The 21,003-nt window shown below is 44.3% G+C and overlaps 1 protein-coding gene across 1 annotated transcript; it reads left to right on the top strand.

Moving 5' to 3' along the window:
- Window positions 1–7,690: 7,690 nt before the first annotated feature.
- LOC147975490 (uncharacterized) lies at window positions 7,691–20,750 on the top strand. The gene is made up of 2 exons (XM_087520449.1): window positions 7,691–7,874; window positions 20,086–20,750. Exons 1-2 carry the CDS (start codon window positions 7,691–7,693, stop codon window positions 20,748–20,750), a joined length of 849 nt encoding a protein of 282 aa, XP_087376575.1.
- Window positions 20,751–21,003: the final 253 nt, after the last annotated feature.

Raw genomic sequence — 21,003 nt, 5'->3', positions numbered from 1 at the left:
AACCCTGGCGATGACACGCATCATGGCATCGTCCATCGCATTACTGGGGAGCGCCTCGGCCCGACGGGCCGTGGTGCCTGCTCGTTTTCCTCATCGACGAGGTTGATGGCGGAGGCGGCGCTTTGGTGGGTTGGCGTGCTTGGAAAAGGCGGATGTGCTATAGGCTGCGCTTGTCGCCTCCATGCGTCACGCGCCGCCTATGTGCAATATAGCTGGGTGGCGGGAAACAGGTGAGGAAATGGCGGGAAACGGTGGCATGTTCAGAAAACACCATCAATTAATGGAAACTTAGCATAGAAGGAACATCGAGCTAGCACAAGAAGGAGATGATGATCAGATGCACACAGACCACACTATGGAACCGTTTATGTTATTATCGGTATTCACACACATTTCTGATTACAGACATGTTTGCCGCGTATCAGAAACATCTTGTTATATTGAACTTTTTCTGCTCTCATGTCTCAACGCAAACAGTTCATTCGAGTGAACCGCATGCCGTATATCACACACACCTTTGATCTGGCTGACCGTTTCTTTTGTGTTGCCTAATCACAAACAGTTCATCCGAGTGAACCGTATGTTGTACATCGCACAGACCTTCATCCGGCTGCCCGTTTCTTTTGTTCCTCCTCATCGCAAATAGTTAATCGAGCTGAATAGTATGCCCTGAATTGCACACACAACTAAAATCTGAACCGTGTTTAATGCATCCTCCATCGCAAAAGTTTTGCACCTTTTTAACAGGTTTTTTACACCACTGTTTGCGATTATGGAACCGCACACGGTTTCGTCGAAGGGTCTCTGATCGTAGTGTCGCGTTAGCAGCATCCTGCAGTAGTGATAACAAAAATGGTCAGGTATAGCCAATAAAATTCAAGAAACTCAATGTTCTGTTCTCTGCATTCAAGAGACTAAGAGAGAAAGCTTTGAAAATGCCTATTTAAAGAACTTCTGCCCAAACAGAATTAGCAAGTTTGAATATCTCCCCTCCATTGGTGCATCAGGTGGAATATTAGTGGCATGGAATGATCAGGTTTTTCAGGGTCAGATTATTCACAGGAACAATTATGCAATCACTTTATAGTTCACATCCAGACACAACAATGATCAATGGGTACTCACCAATGTTTATGGACCTTGTGAACATCAAGAAAGGCAACACTTCACTGACTGGTTAAAGCATTTTCCAATGGAAGATGATATAAACTGGATTCTTCTGGGGGACTTTAACTATATCAGATATCCACACAACAGAAGCAGAGAAGGAGGAAATTTAGATGATATGCTAAGTTTTAATGAAGCCATAAGCCAGCAAGCTCTGATTGAGATCCCTCTGAAAGGTAGAAAATATACTTGGGGTAATATGCAAGAAGCACCACTACTTGAGAAACTAGACTGGTGCTTCACATCAGAAGCTTGGGCCCTCAAATACCTAGCCACATTTGGAACGCAGCAGAAAACAAGAAAAATTGGACCTACGCACCAGCCCAGAACCACTATGGAGACTGCATACATGGTTTGATCTTTTTCGTTACCGAATCATAGCACAGCGGGAAGTAGAGTCGATGACGATTGGCGGTGCAGATCCCCGCAGCTAGGATTTACAACCTCCCAACCGTGAGGATGTATACCCTCATCTGCTCCTCAGACAGCCTCCAGGAGGCGGTCGAACAGCCCCCCGGACGGTGTCGCGGACAGCCCTTCAGGAGGACCTTCGAAACTCGAATGGTCACTCGGGCAGCCCTTCGGGAGGACCTTCGAAACTCGGACGGTCAGTTGGACAGCCCTTCGGGAGGCACTCACGAACTAAGACCGAAACAACGATCTCTCTACAGAGTTGCACACATACGGTGTCATCTATCCGGCAGGGCTTCGCCGTCCAGAACTAGTTCCTGCCGGAACCCAGACAGCCTTACGGCTCTACGAAACTCTTTTCATGGGACGAAGAGAAGAAGCCAGATAATGCATGGCATGTGTATGAGAGCAAGAGATGAGAGTGGAGGGCTGCCCCTCCACCTCTATTTATAGGAAATCGAAAGGGGTAGGGTGGTTTTACAAGAAAACCCAAAACCCACATGAAATGGAGTCCTTCCCAAGGACCTAAAGAGTGAAAACAAGGGACAAGTGGGGCCCAATGGATGAGCTGCACCCATGAACATCACACCCCTTGTGGGCCCCCCCAAAATGAGGTTCCCACCCTTCCATGTCATCCCTAGATCTTTTGGGCAAAGCCCCAAAAGGTGGCTTTCCATAAAATATCCGAAAAAGCACTTTCACTATTCACGACGACATTGTTTAGCGTCCGTTTGAACTGAAAATATTTATGTGGGCTTAGAACATTTCCAGTACCCACCATAATAATTTTCAACGCGTTCTGAAACAATTCCAGATTAGTGATTTTCATCCGCGAAAAGCATCTGAACCGGTTCCGACAGCTCCGGAACATTTCCGGTTTTTATTTCTGAAAATTCCAAAAAGTTTCCAGAATGATTCTGGCACCCTCCAAGAATTATCAGGAATGTGTCGAAAACATTTTGACTTAATGGCATACCCCGAAAAAACTTTTTCGGTTTCACTGAAACTCATCCGGTGACCTCTCTCTATGGAACTTTTCCGCTATCCGAAACTTTTCGGTGTCCGAAACTTTTTCGATGATTTTCTCTTAGACTCCATGTCTAGTATTCAGCATATAGATGACCCTTAAGCGTGTGACCCTATAGGTTCGGTGAAGTATAGATATGACCCGGAACCCCTTCCGATCAATGATCAACATCGGAGCCGTGGACACCCATATTGACCCCTATACCCACACGAATAAATATTCAAGTGAACCTCCAGTTGCAGTGAGCTATTCATATTGCTTCGCGATATGTCACAAACACCTAAGGTGAGATTTATTGCATCCCCATGGACGAACAATTTGTCCACCATGCAAGTTACCTCGTTGCCGGTTTTGTTCTCTTTTCTCGTTTCCATGTTCCGGCATCCCATTGATCAAATCACAAGGTGTCTGGCCAGACGATTATGGATACCGTAACACCGAGAGGGCCCGATAATATCTCTCCATCGCCGGAGGAGCAAATCCCAATCTTGAGCTATCAAGTTACTTGACATACTTTTCCATGAACCCGTAAGCCGCCGTAATAGCCACCCATTTACAAACCCCAAAGTTCATGAAGCAAGCATGAAGAAACTCGATAATCTCGCGGTCTAAGGAATCATGCAAACGTTAACCTTCTCTGTGTTATGAACCATTAACTTGTGATGAATGTATCTCATAGCATAACATCAATTTGGGTCGATTCAACACAAATGTTCCTCTAACATTGTGTCGTCAAAATTGCTGGCATAGACATGCCCATGATCAGGAAAACAGAACCATCATGCAACACTTGAGCTAGTCTTAAAGGCCAGACTAGGAATACATTTTATCATTTATTATTCCACACGTGCATATGAGTCTTCCTCCAAGCCTCGTTTTATTTGCAGACTCGAGAACCATAGAAGTTATAGCATGGAACATAAACCTAATTATGAACAGGGAGATAATCAATAACATTTATTATTGCCTCTAGGGCATATCTCCTACAGACTCCCACTTGCACTAGAGTCAATAATCTAGTCAATGCCAATGCACTTTACACCTATGGCATTCTGGTGTAAAAATGCTTCGCTTGTGGTATAGCCTGATGTCCAACGGATCTGACCACTTTAGCTCCATGTGTATCTTTGCATATCCTCACGTTTTCACGCTTACACAAAATTCATATTTTGTGTGGACTTGCCTTTTATGTATGTGAATCATAGGTCGAACATGGATTCCTGAGACTGAGTTATGGAGAAACTACCTACAATAGTGTCCCATTGACAAAACCCATCTTGGAACCATACTAAGTTCACGAATGAACTATATGATTCAACATCTTGTTTGTCGCTTCTAAAGTGTCAACATACTTAGTCATTTGTTATAGAATTCGCCACAGTATCCTGTTTGGAACAATTTCCAGCAACCGTGCCATCATATTGTGTATTACACAAAAACCCTTAACTTAAATCGAAAATCGCATGGAGAAAAGATGAAGACTGTATCGATGTAACATTTTACAATGAACTCTTCATGATCTCCTCTTGCGAGAAAACATATCATCAGTACTTACTCTAGTACTCCATGACATCTTTCACTGTTGTCCCACGATCAGTACTTTGATCACTTTAGTATCCATACTCGCAACACCTTGGGAGTATCAGACATATCTGGTTGTTTTACATACCATGGAATACATGATTAATCCAAACACAAAAGTGTGTGGAATCTGCATCATGTATTTTGCCCATCAGTGCTTTGGGACACCGAGTCTTGCAGAAAACTCTTCCATGTGACTCCGGCAAGAATCTCTCCTTGGCGGCTTTGATGCGGAGCATCCTACGGACATCACCTTGTCAAGAGTCCATTTGGCAAGTGACACATGTGACCTCTACTTCACATACACAAAGGTGAATCATATCCTTTACACGTGCTCACTTGACCCCTTCGAGGATGGTATACTACTTGACACTTCTCCCGTGTGCATGCATAGGTATTGTCGGAACGCTGCGGACGACGTGGAGGAGTGCAAGAGCCAAGGAACACCTACACCATCCGCGAGGGAAGCGTGGAAGACGCAAGAAGAAGAGTTGTCGAAGAAGCTCCAGCCACCGGACGACCGGTCGGGTCCGAACGTCTAGCGCCTGAAGATCCACCGGACGACCGGTCCAGACCAGACTACCGGTGTCCCTGCACCCGAGCCAAATGAGCGGACGTCCAACGCCATCGGACGACCGGCGACCGGACGACCGGTCCAGACCGGAAATCCGCTACACCAGCATCCGAGCCAGAACGAGCGGACGACCGGCCCCTACCGGACGTCTGGCCGCCCACGAGCCACCGGACGACCGGTCCCTAGCGGACGTCCGGTACCTGGCTGTGTCCAGTTGCGGGCTGAGGCCCATGTACCCCTTCACTTCACCCCCATTTGCACTAAGACTATAAATAGACCTCTCCCTCCTCCTTTCTAGGGTAGCGTTGTGATAGCTCATTTGAGAGATAGAGCTACGCTCATCCATATCGGATCTACTCCTTGAGAGAGACCGCGGCCCCTCTTCGGAGAAGATCCACCTTGGATTCAAGACCCCTTTACGGGAAGATCCCCTTGTGGATTCAAGACCTCCTCACGGAGAAGAACCGGATACCCTTGTATCGTCCTTAGTTGTCCGTGGATCGTGTATCTTCTCTTATGTATTCGAGGATCTAGCACATGTGTGATCTATTCTTGTTGGTTGAGTGATTCTCTCGTGTTTTCTCTTGTGTTTTCCCTCGTTTTCCCCACATGTTCTTCGCGTTCTTGGACGGGATCCGCTCCTTTCCTGAAATATCGGGCCACTATGGTTCTACCCTACATCATCTTGGTATCATGAGCCACGTTGATCACGATTTCGGTGCCTCCCCCACCGTTTTCTAGCCTTCTTTTGCTTGATTTCGTCCTAAATTCGAAAATCCCCACCAAAAATAGCCCCAATTTTTTTTGTCATTTGTTGGTTTGATGATGTTTTGTTGATTTTGATCCATGGATTTTCTTGGTTTCGAGTGGATCTAGCATCTCCCCAAGTTTCCCCATCTTTCATCCACGAAATCTCATCAATTTTGACCCCAAAAACCCCAAATTCCGCCCAAAATCGCGTCCCGAATCTCGGATCTGGAGTTGACCCCGATACACCGGACGACCGTCACTTTACCGGACGTCCGGAGCCGCAGGAACCACCAGACGTCCGACCTTACCGGACGACCGGAACCCCTTAACCCGAGCAGAATCAGCAGATTTCCGACCCGACCGGATGTCCGGCGACCAGACGACCGTTTTTTCCGGACGTCCGCTACCTGTAGATATCAACTTCGGCTGATTTTTGTTTCGGCCATAACTAATTCATCCGAACTCCGTTTCTGACGTTCTTTAGCTCGTTTTGAAGCTCTTGACATCCCCCTTCCCACAAAAATACCACCGACATCATTTGACTCCATCAAATTTTCTGAAATTTGGAAGTTTGCCTAGGCCCTCCACCATATCATCCGCTACACCACCATAGCCTTCCGCAACCTAACCAATTTTGTTCCCCATCGCATTAGTGGTTGCTTGAGGAGTGATTTGAGTCTCCTAAGGTGTTTCAGGTACTTAGGGACGGTTGCTTCTTCATCAACCACCACCACCACTTCCACATAGCCTTGACCACTATACACTTCCGCCACCTCAACTTAACCCAATTTTGTTTGTGTTGTGAGTTGTGTCTCCTAAGGTGTTTTGGCTACTTAGGGACCGTGCTTTCAACTCCGACACCGTCTATAGTCCACCACCATAAACTCCACTTCCGCATTGCCTAGTGCAACACCACCGCATTCCTCTACCACCATTTGACATTTGAGATTTTGAGTTCGCGGTTTTTCCGTTTCCTATGGTGTTTCGGCTACTTAGGGACGAGTCACCATCATCTTGGTATCTCCATCAAGATCACCGCCACTCATCATCACCGCGGACGGTAACCTCCATATCATCTTGGTATCGTGGTATCCCTCCATTGTATATTTTGCCATTGCATTGATAACCCCTAGCCCATTTTGCGTCACTTGCCTATCGAGACTAGCCATTTGAGTATTGCCGGCAATGTTACTTGTGCACATTAGTGATCTACACCATACATTGCATACATACCATATCATATTGGTACCATATCATCTCGTGTGCCTCAAGTTTGTTCCCGCATATACACAATTACTATCTTGGTTTGTGCATTTCGCAAAGTGGATATAAAAAAAGAATAAGCTTTTAAGCAAAAGAGAAAGAGCAAAGAAGCTTGTAAGCAATAGCCATAGCATCCACCACATTGCATAAGATTGTCATATCCGATCATCTTGGATCAAACACCGGGAACCATACATACATATTATACTTGGGATAGAAAGTTTATCCATTTTGCATCTTATAGGTTGTGCACAAGTGTCGTATCCGCCTAGTGAGCAATCGTGCTAGCGTCTCTCTTGAGTTGTGCAACACGAGCGTTTTCCGTGGATTCCACATTTTGTGCTCATCCTTGGTTGCACGACCCCATTTATCTATCCGTGTGTGTGTTTCCGTGTGCCACATATTGCTATTGGTCTACTTGTTACACTTGCGAATTTGTGAATCTCTTTCAACATTATTGACTCTTGCTAACATTTTGCATTAAATTTTTGTGCCACTATCCTCACCGAGCTCCACCATAAGCCTTATTTGTGTAGGTGTGAGAAACCAACAAGAATTGGTACCAATTGTGCTATTTCCTTGTTCCACATTGGAGTGATCATTGATCCACTTTCAACTTTGGTCAAGGTATATTTGGTATTCGTTCTTCTCTTTCTCCACTCATATTGGCTCGAATCTTGTGATGGATAGGCAAGGCATTTCATCTCCGATCTTCCACAACAACGACGGCGTGTACAACTACATCAACAACAAGCTTTCCGCAAAAAAGGAGGAGCAAGATGCAAGGATGGAGGAGATTCGGACCTTGTTGATCAACCGTTCTTCCCCTTCATCATCCTCAAGGCGGCGACGTTCAAGTCACAAGTCTTCGGAGCGCAAAAATGATGCAAGCGCAAGTCGTCCTCGTCCACATCTCCATGGCGACCACCATCACGTTTGTGATCCACCTCATCATGAAGGGCAAGTCACCTCCAAGCAACATGCGCACGACGACGACGAAGGACATCTACATCGAGCTCAAGCACGACAATGACAACATCATCATGAAGATGCTCGAGATGCACCTACCTACAAGTCGCAACAAGCCCTACTTCACGCCAAGTCCAAACTTCATGACCACAAGAGAAGACCACGAGACAAGCACCACCAAGACAGAGCTACGGATACACCAACCACTTTGGCATCTTCGCCAAGCGACTTCAAGGCATCTTCGCCTTCGGATATATGGCATCTTCGCCAACAAGCACCTCAAGACTACGCTCAAGATAAGCTCCCCAAGCTCAAGTCCGCGACTTCCACGAGCTACTACCACCTCGACATCGACCACACGATTCCTTTCTATGGGACTCAAGAACCCGAGGAGTATCTTGAGTGGGAGCGTTTGATGGACGACTACCTCAAGCTACATCAAGTCCCTCCCGAAGATCAAGTGAAGTGCGCCACAAGGAACTTCCACGACTACGCATCCACATGGTGGCTTCACACACCTTCGGAGAGCTACGACATGAGTTGGCCCAAGACGAAGAGAGCTTTGCGGCGAGAGTTTGTGCCTCCAACCTACACGGAACAACTTCAATGCCAATTGGAGAACACCATCCAAGGATCCAAGTCCATCGACGAGTACTTCAAGGAGATGAAGATTGCCTTGCGACGAGCTGGCGTGGACGACCCCATTTCGATGAAGTTCCACTTCATGATGGGATTGCACAACGACATCTCCAAGACGATCTTACTCGAGAACTACAAGTCCCTCGACGACAACTACATTGGTGCTCTCAAGGCGGAACAAGAACTCATGAAGGCCAAACTTTCTCCACCCCAAGCTCACTTCGGGACGACCAAGCTCCATGAGAACGAGCATGAGGCTAGTACCACCACGATGTCCAAGCCCGACGAGCTCCAAGACGATACTCCCAAGTTCGACGACATCCCTCTTTGTGGCATTGACGATGCCGAGTCCTCCATGACTCTTTTTCAAGACGGTGCGGCGACGAGTACGACTACGGAGACCCTCAAGGACCAAGCTTTGGAGGCGAGCAATGATGATGCTTCCATCTTAGGAGGCGAGAGTGATGATGTGCCATCTTCGGCCTTCATCCACGGCGACAACAACGAGATGGTTGAGCATGGGATTTTCCCTTCGACCACGGCAACGTATGATGACTTGAGTGACTTGTGCCACCATATTGAGAGTGAGAGTGACTTCACCACTAGCCCCATAGATGTGTTACCCCAATTCCCATGTGAGGAGAGCCACAACCCCCACCACTTGAGTGAGATGAGTGACTCCACCATACGTGAGATTCAGTGCACCTATTTTGTGGGAGTGAGTGAACCACCACATAGAGAGAGTGAGATAGTTGATAGGTCATGTGAGGCCACTTTTAACACTAACGACTTGATCTCTACCTCTATTGTGTCTTCTCACTTGGTGCTAGGTCCCTTATATGATGACGCGCCGATTCTCGATGACTTCGTCCTACCTTTGGACAAGACGATGGCCATGGTGGAATATGATGCACCCCCCACATGGTTCCATCACAATGATGATCTTGACCACCATTCGGTCTTACCCACCTCACCTACACCACATGAGTGGAATGACAAAGGTAACATAGGTGAAGGTGATGCTCTTGTCCCACTAGTGGACTATCATGACATTGATTGCTTGCATGATGTTGATCAACCTATTTCCATGCTTCATGCTAGTGTGACTTCCCCATGCGATGATTTACCCATTTGTGATGAGTATGATGATTGCCATGTGGAGTCTATTAGTTGTGATGCCATGTTACATAGGATTTCTTGTGCTAATTCTCTCGGTCACATCATGTTTGCCAATACGCTTGACTTGTCATATGCTATGCATTAGATCGACCACATGTCATATTTGCAATCTCTTCATAGTGACTATGCATATGCCATTAAGATTAACCCAATTTGCACTTATGGCATAGATGACAAGCCCATGGTTATTGGCATTTGTTTCTCTTGTGATGATATTGATATTTTCCCTTTGCATCATTTATCTCATATGCCATGCCATGACCACCTAGCTTCGGATATGCATTGTTTTGGATGTTGTCCATTTTCTCCATATGATGTTTCCAACATTGCTCATGAGGAGACCCCCATAGTTTCCTCATACATGTTTGGAGATTTTGATCACTCCCATCCATTGCATCATCCCAATACTTATGTGCACAATATGCTTCCCATGAATAAACACGCTATTGATGTGCCATATACTTGTATGCTCAATTTGCATCCCCATCATGTTATACACAATAACTATTCTTTCATGATGGATGACATGTTCTTATACCATGCATCAAACTTCTTTGAGCAACGCTTATCTTGTTCTAACTTTCATATGCACATACACATCATGATGGATGATGTGTACATTTACCACACACACAATTTCTTCCGTGTGTGTCTCTTTTGTGTAGGTACCCATGAATTCTTGTCAACCTCGCAATCCCACGAGTTGACAAAACGAGCTCTAGAGAGCAATGATGACTTGGGATCCCATGGATTGTCTTTCCCACCGCTCTCTTCACGCAAATACTTCGCGCATTTCTTCTACATGACCCTCACTTGGCTATGGGTTATTGTCCATTACATATTCTATGCCCATCTTGCCATGTTCACTTTGCATGATATGCACATTACTATGCTTTTGCCATGCATTCGTGACCCATGCTTTGCATTACACATGATGATTGATTCTTATACTTATGTGTATTTGCAAGCTTGGTGGAGACATTGCTTGTTATTGCCATGTTTGCTTTGTGCCCCATGCCTATGATGATACTATGATCTTGCTTTGTGTTCGTGCTTGCGATATGTCATGTACATTGCCTATGACTATTATTTGCTTACATGACATGATTGCCATGCTTTCCTCTAGTATGTTGCATCTTCGCACTACTAGCTTGCACAACTTGATTCCTATGATTGTTTGCCTTGTTGCATCACCAATGATTCATACTTGCTCACCTCATGCGGTTGATCACAACCATTTACATGCTTGGCCCCATGATATCTTTGCTTGTGCTCAACTTATGTGGTTATATGCCATGTCACAATCCTTTGTCACACCATATGCTTTGCATGATGACGACACTTGTTTGGTGAATCGCCTCTTGAATGCTTGGTTTTGCACTAACGCTAACCAAATTCATTTTTCCAAGTGTTTGTTGTCCTTGCTCATTTTGAAGGAATCCCAAGATGGTGCGACATTGGAGAGTGCCCACTTCAAGCTTGAAGATGACGACTACGTGGTGAACGTCCACTCCTACACGGCGAAGCCATCTTTTTCCCATGGTGATTTGGTTTTCGATCCGAGGTCGGATCTTTCCCAAGGGAGGGGATATGATGCGGAGCATCCTACGGACATCACCATGTCAAGAGTCTGTTTGGCAAGTGACACGTGCGACCTCTACTTCACATACACAAAGGTGAATCATATCCTTTACACGTGCTCACTTGACCCCTTCGAGGATGGTATACTACTTGACGCTTCTCCCGTGTGCATGCATAGGTATTGTCGGAACGCTGTGGACGACATGGAGGAGTGCAAGCGCCAAGGAACACCTACACCATCTGCGAGGGAAGCGTGGAAACGAAGACGCAAGAAGAAGAGCTGTCGAAGAAGCTCCAGCCACCGGACGACCGGTCGGGTCCAGACGCCCGGCGCCTGAAGATCTACCGGACGACCGGTGCAGACCGGACGACCGGTGTCCCTGCACCCGAGCCAAACGAGCGGACGTCCGACGCCACCGGACGACCGGCGACCGGACGACCAGTCCAGACCGGAAATCCGCTACACCACCATCCGAGCCAGAACGAGCGGACGACCGGCCCCTACCGGACGTCCGGCCGCCCAGGAGCCACCGGACGACCGGTCCCCAGCGGACGTCCGGTACCTGGCTGTGTCCAGTTGCGGGCTGAGGCCCATGTACCCCTTCATTTCACCCCCATTTGCACTAAGACTATAAATAGACCTCTCCCTCCTCCTTTCTAGGGTAGCGTTGTGATAGCTCATTTGAGAGATAGAGCTACACTCATCCATATCGAATCTACTCCTTGAGAGAGACCACGGCCCCTCTTCGGAGAAGATCCACCTTGGATTCAAGACCCCTTTACGGGAAGATCCCCTTGTGGATTCAAGACCTCCTCACGGAGAAGAACCGGCTACCCTTGTATCGTCCTTAGTTGTATGTGGACGTGTATCTTCTCTTATGTATTCGAGGATCTAGCACATGTGTGATCTATTCTTGTTGGTTGAGTGATTCTCTCGTGTTTCCTCTTGTGTTTTCCCTCATTTTCCCCTCGTGTTCTTCGCGTTCTTGGACGGGATCCGCTCCTTTCGTGAAAGATCGGGCCACTAGGGTTCTACCCTACATCAGGCTTTCTATACCTACTATTAAAAGAAATAGGTATTCTTGGTTTGGTTTGCTCCATAGTAAAAAAAATTATATAGCCCAAATTTCCGTTCGTCTTTTTATGTAGGGTTTTTTGGTATGTCAAAGCATACGGAAGCCGAACTATGTGCGACCACAGCGTGTACGTGGTCTTCAGATTGTAATTTTAGTGGGCTTAGAAGATTCCGCCTGGTTGATGGTTTGGGGAGCCTACATATCCTAATATGCATGCATCCCTTCAAAAAAACTACACATATGCATGCATCAAGCCAGAAAACCATATGTTGCACAATTCAGTCCCAACTACAAGTCCTTAGGTACAGCTGGTTTGAGCCGAGCCGCCTACACATGCATATATACATGCATCGATGCACTTTAACTCGAACAACCCATACATGCATCCAGCCTGAAACCCTAGATCAATGTAAGTCTTTCCACCACACTACCTTCCGGACACGACAATGCTGTTCTTGGACGATGAACTCCCTTGCAGCAATCGGTTCAGCTCTAATGCGTCCTCGACGCCAACCTCCCTGAGCAGCTCTTCAGCTTGCAGCATCACAGAAAAAGATCACAATGCAAAAAAGATAAACGGAGGACAAGACTCAAGGAGTGGCGGCGGCTAGAGATGAAATAGTGCCGCCGGAGCTGCTGCAACCCTAACCAGCTGCTGGGCCGAAGGCCATGCTGTCAGCTCATGCGCGTCCATGTCGATCGGCAAGATCACACTCGGAAAAAATAAATTGTTTGACACATCATGATACAGCAAAGCTAGCAGTCCACGCTCAATCGTCTAGCATCGACTTTCGCGGTAGCGCGGCTGCCACACAACATCCGCCTGCACACTGTTGCGTTTAGAACATGCCTTGCACTAAGAAATTTTGGACCAAACACATGAACAGGCATTTTAAATAGGGTGCTATAGCATGCTATACTGTTTAGAAGTAGTCCGTCGCTAAGAGACTTAGCGTGCTATTTAAAACTATGAAGGATACCCAGCTGCACTAGCCGCTATAGCAGCCACAACAGGAGCTTGGCAATGGCCACATGAATCAGGAGACTCCATCTGACCGTGCATTGTCATGCGAGGGTTTAATTCTGCCGTTGCAATGCACGGGCAATTGTGGTAGTAAATGCTAAAAGTTTTTAGCGCCTTGTCAATATGTATTCATTGCTTAGCCCTATTAGGTAAATCTATCTCCATAGATCATTATGCCTAATATTGAGGCTATTTAGCCTAAGCACTTCATCAAAAAACTAATTTCAAATGAAGTCCTAATGCATGTTAAGAAATTTATTTCCAATTAACAATGTGTCAAGCACACAAGGTTTTCAGAAATATTATTACGCTCCCACTTACTTTCTTGAATTAAAAGCATCTTAGTTACCCATTGATGAAGTCAAACCCCTTTGACCATTTCATCAAAGCACGAAGATTCCAACTCCATTTTGCTCTATCCTGTCCATCGCTGGAACTCTAAAGTTTGCACCGTTACTAGCATCCTCTGGATAGACAAAATTCCTTGGACTATAACACATGCAAGTCCTTGGTTTCATTTCCATCATATGGAAATCCTATTGTCATCCATGTTTCATATCTCATGATTGAAATATGTATTAATTGCTAGTTCAACCCGAACCGACCTTAAGCATCGCTACGATGAAAACAACCTCGTCGTAGTCAACTCTTGAACTTGTTATTTCAACAATTCGAGCTTTATGGATAAACATTTTTATCCGTATCAGTTTTAAGTTCCATAAATATTCATTAGACTCTAAGTCTTCCGAAAGTTGTATCAAGGTTTTAATCTTGAATCACTTATATGGAAACTAACTCGGGTTGTATTGGCATTCAGCCAATTCCAGAGTCAGGGCCCATCAACGCTTCCTTGTGTATCGTAGGTATATTGTTGTCTAACAACAATATCTCGTTTGCGCACCTGAGAGGTTTGCACGAGCCTTGCCTACATGGTTCAGCTGCAAGTTCGACCGAAGTTCATACATTTTATTGTAGAGACTTTCGTATCAGTCGCAGTAGGAAACTCTGGAATTACTTCCAAGGTCTGTTTCCTTTGATCTGAGGACGAAGATGCTATTTATCTCGTCGAGTTGCACTATTCTCCCACTCAGCTTTTTGAAAGAACCATTCTCTTTAAAAGCACACGTTTCACGGCAAAACTATTTGCCTCGGTATAGTGAGGGAGGAATACCCAACATTTTGGTATAACCTACAAAGTAGCACTTGTCTGATTTGGAATAGGTTTGTAACCTTTTACATAAGCCTCATATTCCAAATGTTAAGAAAAGATATAACATGGTTGGGCATACCATACCATGGCTTCATTTCAACAGACTCGATGTAGCTCTTTTCAGTGTAAAAGCTGCAGTCTCTAAAGCATCACTTTAAAAGGGATAATGGCAAATTTATTTATGTCTTCTTTGACCTTACCATGTCATAAATGGTTAGATTACATCTCCATAGACTTTTCACTTGAAGTGGTGTTCCAGGAGGTGCAAGTTATGAAACCCCTTTCACAACTCATCAGACATTCACTAAACATGTGACTCAAATATTCCTTTGTGCAATCAAATTGCAGAAACATAATTTTCTTGTTACAATAACTTCTACTTCATTTTTGAAAACCTTTCAAATGATTTCAAAAGATCCAGACTTACGTCTCATCAAGCAAATATCCATATAGTTACTTGAGTCATTTTTTAAGATATATAAATCCACTACTTGCAACAACATTTATTGAACTACACACATCAAAATGTATGATCACCAATAAGTTTGTTGCTCGTTCCTTATGGCCTATGAACGGTATTTCAGTCACTTCACTTTTCAGAGAGAAGTTGCAAGTGTCAGATGATTCAAAATCAAACGAGTTCAAAATCCATCATAATGGAATTTTTCCATGCGGGTTTCTCCAATGTGACCAAATGCAGTGCCACACATGTGTGGTATTCTCATAGTCTTGCGACATTTAGCATCAGTGTTATGGATGTATCATTTTACCATCAATATTCATAACATACATCCCATCTTGGATGGAAGCATGGCCCTTCATGTTATTCATAATACTGAACAACAATTGTTCTTTTATGAACAACTCTTCTGCAACAAACATTGTGCAATGGGCTAGAGTGTATGAAACTCTAAAATGAATTATGAAAGAAAACCCAGAGGTATTGTATTATTATAAATATTCATAACATACATCTCATTCATAATGAAAGTATGGCCCTTGTGTTATTCATAACATCGAACATAAAAAGTTTTATTATCAACAACCTTCTTGCAAGATACCTTATGCAATGGGCTAGAGTTTGTAAAACTCTAAATGAATTATGAAAATAAATACAGACGGCAATACACCGATGGAAGGTATAGTAACATTTACTATGTTCCATGTGTATACCTTAACCTCATTTCTGGCTAGTCTTTTTAGGCCATAGTAGCTCTTACATTGATTCGTAACAGAATGCAATCGAGCGGGTATATTTGTGATTAACTCACAATACCCAAGAATTAGTGATTAACATGTTTAACCATAATTCCCAAGAACTATATCTTTGACCAGCCTACTATACATCAAGAACTTGTATGTCATTCATACATGAGCTGGATATTCCAATCATCTTTCTTCCTGCCTTTATACTTCTAACAGTTTAACTTTTAGTATTTCTCCTACTCGGAAAAGAAGCACCCAACTTAAGAGTGGCGTTAGCCCCGGACTTCCTAGGCATGTAAGTCATACTAACACCCTTTGGACACTTCCTTTCTCTTTAAGTTGTTGTTTTATTCACCTTTCATTATATGACATGCGTTCTTCTGGATCCCTTTCCCAACAGTCAAATGCATAGTAAACACTTTTACTAATACTTGCAAACAAACATTGCTTTGTTTGTATCTAAAAATAATTTTCAGTTCCATGAATATCATATAACTATCCCAACTTTCGAAGTTCGGGTTTCATGGAAGCAAACATATTCCACTTGACCGTAACATAATTCTAGCTTTTGGATCGAAGGACGAGAGTCACATGATCCATAGCATTAGCGGGAGTATACGAAAAGCATGCGATAGGACAAAGTCCTTCTTGGCACTTTTTAGGACAATCCTCACATTACGTTACCAATCGTAAAGTTTTAACTAGATATTTAACAACTATTCAATTTTAACAGGGAAGGTGGAAACAAGAGCCATTATTCTACAACTATTTTGCAACAAACACTTAGACAGTGTTCATAATTAATTGCACTTAGAATTAAACATGTTAATTCAATAGTGAGCTCCCACTCAAATCAATATCTCTCATAATTAATTTTGAGTGATACAAGATCCAGACTTCAATTCATCGCCATAGAATCATCATCTCATAATGGGAATTTGAATCGGTAGGCCAACTTGCCGATCACATCTCTATGTGACTCTTTCTCATCTTTCGATGCGTGTGTTCTGAGCTCAGGACGATCCTGCCATGAACGTCAAGACAACCAAGTGATCTTGCTGTGAGGTCTGACCTCACCCGCCTCACACTTCTCTAATCGTTCGTACCCATGCATCCATGGCGCACCCAGAAAAGATAGGTGCCGTGACGGTGCTACACTTGGGAGAACACTAACTACTTGATATTTTAGTCAGAGATCACCCTAATAAAAAGTGACTACCGCGCAATCAAGAAGGGTGCATCATAAGGGATAAACATCTCAGGCAATTCATAATAGCCCGATATGGTATAGCCCTTCCTGACGGAGAAGTCTTTCATTTCTTCGTCTTCGGCATTCACGTCGGTGTTCACCTTCACGAAGATTCCCACCACCTTGTCGATGCACCAGATAATGTTGCAATCTCTATAGCTAATAAAATAAGTGCATTACTTAAGGTTGACACGCATGTCATTAAAGTGCAATCATATGGCTCGAGCCATCAAGCTGAATCATGACACACAGGTCATGTTTAATCAATTTACATCATATAGTCATCTCATACATAATCAAATTATTATGAGCACTGCTATACCACATCATATGCACATGCAAACCCTCCTGTAAAACCAAGTTAGACGTCTCTAATTGGTTCATGCAAAAACTTGTTTTTCGTGGCTTCAAAGGTTTCGAAATAAACCGAAGCTACCAATGTCCATCATCAAGCATGATTATCCATGTCGCTAGATTAACATTGTGGGGTGTATGAAACACGAGATAATAAAATCTCGAGCCCCATACTGAACTTCGTCATGCGCATGACCCCCGTGCAGATCATATCTGCATTGCCCTTTCGTCTGATAAATTTCATCTTTCTTTTTAACTACGGTGGAATTCAATGAACTGTTAGCACTTCGTTGATCAAGCAGGATCGCGGATTGCCAGAACATCGAAACTCCACCATACTGTTATCAAGATCAGAAATATGCAAATTCCAGGGAAGCAATAAGAACATCGGGTAACAGATTTCATCTGTCACCCGCATAAATAATTTTCAGCTAGATCTCATCTGCTACCTAATTATATTATGCAATACCCATACATCTCTATGTATTCTAGATCGACACCTGCATCAACGCATAGCATGGCTCTTGATGCCACAGTAGGGGAACGTAGCAGAAAACAAAAAAATTCGGACCTACGCATAAGCCCAGGACCACTATGGAGACTGCATACATGGTTTGATCTTTTTCGTTACTGAATCGTAGCGCAGCGGGAAGTAGAGTCGATGACGATCGGTGGTGCAGATCCCTGCAGCTAGGATTTACAACCTCCCAACCGCGAGGCTGTATACCCTCATCTTCTCCTCAAACAGCCCTCCAGGAAGCGGTCGAATAGCCCCCCGGACGGTGTCGCGGACAGCCCTTCGGGAGGACCTTTGAAACTCGAACGGTCACTGGGACAGCCCTCCGGGAGGACCTTCGAAACTCGGACGGTCACTGGGACAGCCCTTCGGGAGGCACTCACGAACTAAGACCGAAACAACGATCTCTCTACAGAGTTGCACAAATACGGTGTCATCTATCCGGCAGGGCTTCGCCGTCCAGAACTAGTTCCTGTCGGAACCCAGACAGCCTTACGGCTATACAAAACTCTTTTCGTGGGAGGGAGAGAAGAAGCCAGATAATGCATGGCATGTGTATGAGAGCAAGGGATGAGAGTGGAGGGCTTCCCCTCCACCTCTATTTATAGGAAATCCCAAGGGGTAGGGTGGTTTTACAAGAAAAAACAAAACCCACATGAAATGGAGTCCTTCCCAAGGACATAAAGAGTGAAAACAAGGGACAAGTGGGCCCCATGGATGAGCTGCACCCATGAACATCCCATCCCTTATGGGGCTCCCCCAAAAGGAGGTTACCACCCTTCCATGTCATCCCTAGATCTTTTGGGCAAAGCCCCAAAAGGTGGCTTTCCATAAAATATCCCAAAAGGCACTTTCACTATTCACGATGACATTTTTCAGCGTCCGTTCGAACTGAAAATATTTATGTGGGCTTAGAACATTTCTAGTACCCACCATAATAATTTTCAACGCGTTCTAAAACAATTCCAGTTTAGTGATTTTCATCTGTGAAAAGCATTGAACCGGTTCCGACAGCTCCAGAACATTTCCGGTTTTTATTTCTAAAAATTCCAAAAAGTTTCCAGGATGATTCTGGCACCCTCCAAGAATTATCAGGCATGTGTTGAAAACATTTTGACTTAATGGCATACCCCGAAACAACTTTTTCGGTTTCACCAAAACTCATCCGGTGACCTCTCTCTGTGGAACTTTTCCGCTGTCCGAAACTTTTTCGATGATTTTCTCTTAGACTCCCTGTCTAGTATTCAGCAGATAGATGACCCTTAAGCGTGTGACCCTATAAGTTCGATGAAGTATAGACATGACCCGAAACCCCTTCCAATCAATGATCAACATCGGAGCCGTGGACACCCATATTGACACCTATACCCACACGAATAAATATTCAAGTGAACCTCTAGTTGCAGTGAGCTATTCCTGTTGCTTCGCGATATGTCACAAACACATGAGGTGAGACTTATTGCATCCCCATGGACGAACAATTTGTCCACCATGCAAGTTACCCCGTTACCGGTTTTGCTATGTTTTCTCGTTTCCGTGTTCCGGCATCCCAGTGATCAAATCACAAGGTGTCTGGCCAGACGATTATGGATACCGTAACACCGAGAGGGCCCGAGAATATCTCTCCATCGTCGGAGGAACAAATCCCAATCTTGAGCTATCAAGTTACTTGACATACTTTTCCATGAACCCGTAAGCCGCCGTAATAGCCACCCATTTACGGATGACGTTTAACAAACCCCAAAGTTCATGAAGCAAGCATGAAGAAACTCGATACTCTCACGGTCTAAGGAATCATGCAAACATTAACCTTCTCTGTGTTATGAACCGTTAACTTGTGACGAATGTATCTCATAGCATAACATCAATTCGGGTCGATTCAACACAAATGTTCCTCTAACATTGTGCCCTCAAAATTTCTGGCATAGACATGCCCATGATCAGGAAAACAGAACCATCATGCAAAACTTGAGCTAGTCTTAGAGGCCAGACTAGGAATACATTTTATAGTTTATTATTCCACACGTGCATATGAGTCTTCCTCCAAGCCTCGTTTTATTTGCAGACTCGAGAACCATAGCAGTTATGGCATGGAACATAAACCTAATTATGAACATTTATTATTTCCTCTAGGGCATATCTCCTCCAACATTTTCCTACCCTTTGGCCAAAACTACTTCTGATCATGTACCCATCAATATAAAGATTGGCTCCTCCATTCCAAGATCAAAAATCTTCAGATTTGAGAATTTCTGGTTGCAACACTCCCAATTTAAAGAGGTAGTCAAATCTATTTGGACTTAACCAGTGGATGAAAGTGGCAGTGCCAAGATCATTGCTGCTAAATTCAAGAGACTCGGGAAGGGATTGAAGAATTGGTCCAAGCAGCTATCTGACCTTAAGAAAGTTATTGCTGATACCAACTTTCTGATCCTATGTTATGATGTTTTTGAGGAATACAGATCTCTGTCCAACGAGGAGGCTAATGGTAGGGAGATACTCAACAATCACTTGACTATGCTATTGGAACATCAAAGAATTTTTTGGAAGCAAAGTGCAACTATCAGACAGATTCAGATGGGCGAAGCCAACACATTTCAAGCTAAAGCAACAATCAAGTTCAGAAATGACAGCATTGCCATGCTCAAAGATGAATCAGGGCATGAACACTTTGATCACCAGGCGAAGGTAGCTATCCTATATAGAGCTTTTAAAGAAAGATTGGGCACTAGTTCTCCCACTGAAAACCCATTGCAATTGGATGGCCTCCTACACTCAATTGATGATCTTACTGACTTGGAGGCACCTTTCAGCAAGGAAGAAATTGACAAAGTCATTAGTCAAATGTCATCTGATAAACCTCCTGGGCCATATGGATTCAATGCAGCTTTCCTCAAACACTGTTGGGATATCATTGCACCTGACTTCTATCAGCTCATCAAGGATTTCCACTCTAGTACTGTCAATATCTAGAGCATCAATTATTCATTCATTACATTGATCCCCAAAGTAGATGCTGCCACTTGCCCAGCTGAGTTCAGGCCTATCTCCCTTCTCAATTGCACCCTAAAAATTATCACCAAGCTGCTGGCTAACAGACTTCAAAAAGTGATCCTCGGGATGGTGCACACCAATCAATATGTATTTCTCAACCAATCAATATGTATTTCTCAACAACAATATGCCTTGCCTGGTCATATGAATACATACATCAATGTTTCCAAAG

This window comes from Triticum urartu, chromosome 4A (assembly GCF_056163025.1).
Source record: "Triticum urartu cultivar PI428250 chromosome 4A, HENAU_Tu73, whole genome shotgun sequence".
Taxonomy (NCBI): domain Eukaryota; kingdom Viridiplantae; phylum Streptophyta; class Magnoliopsida; order Poales; family Poaceae; genus Triticum; species Triticum urartu.
The sequence above is the reverse complement of the archived record's forward strand: the minus strand, read 5'-3'. Positions and strand labels throughout refer to the sequence as shown.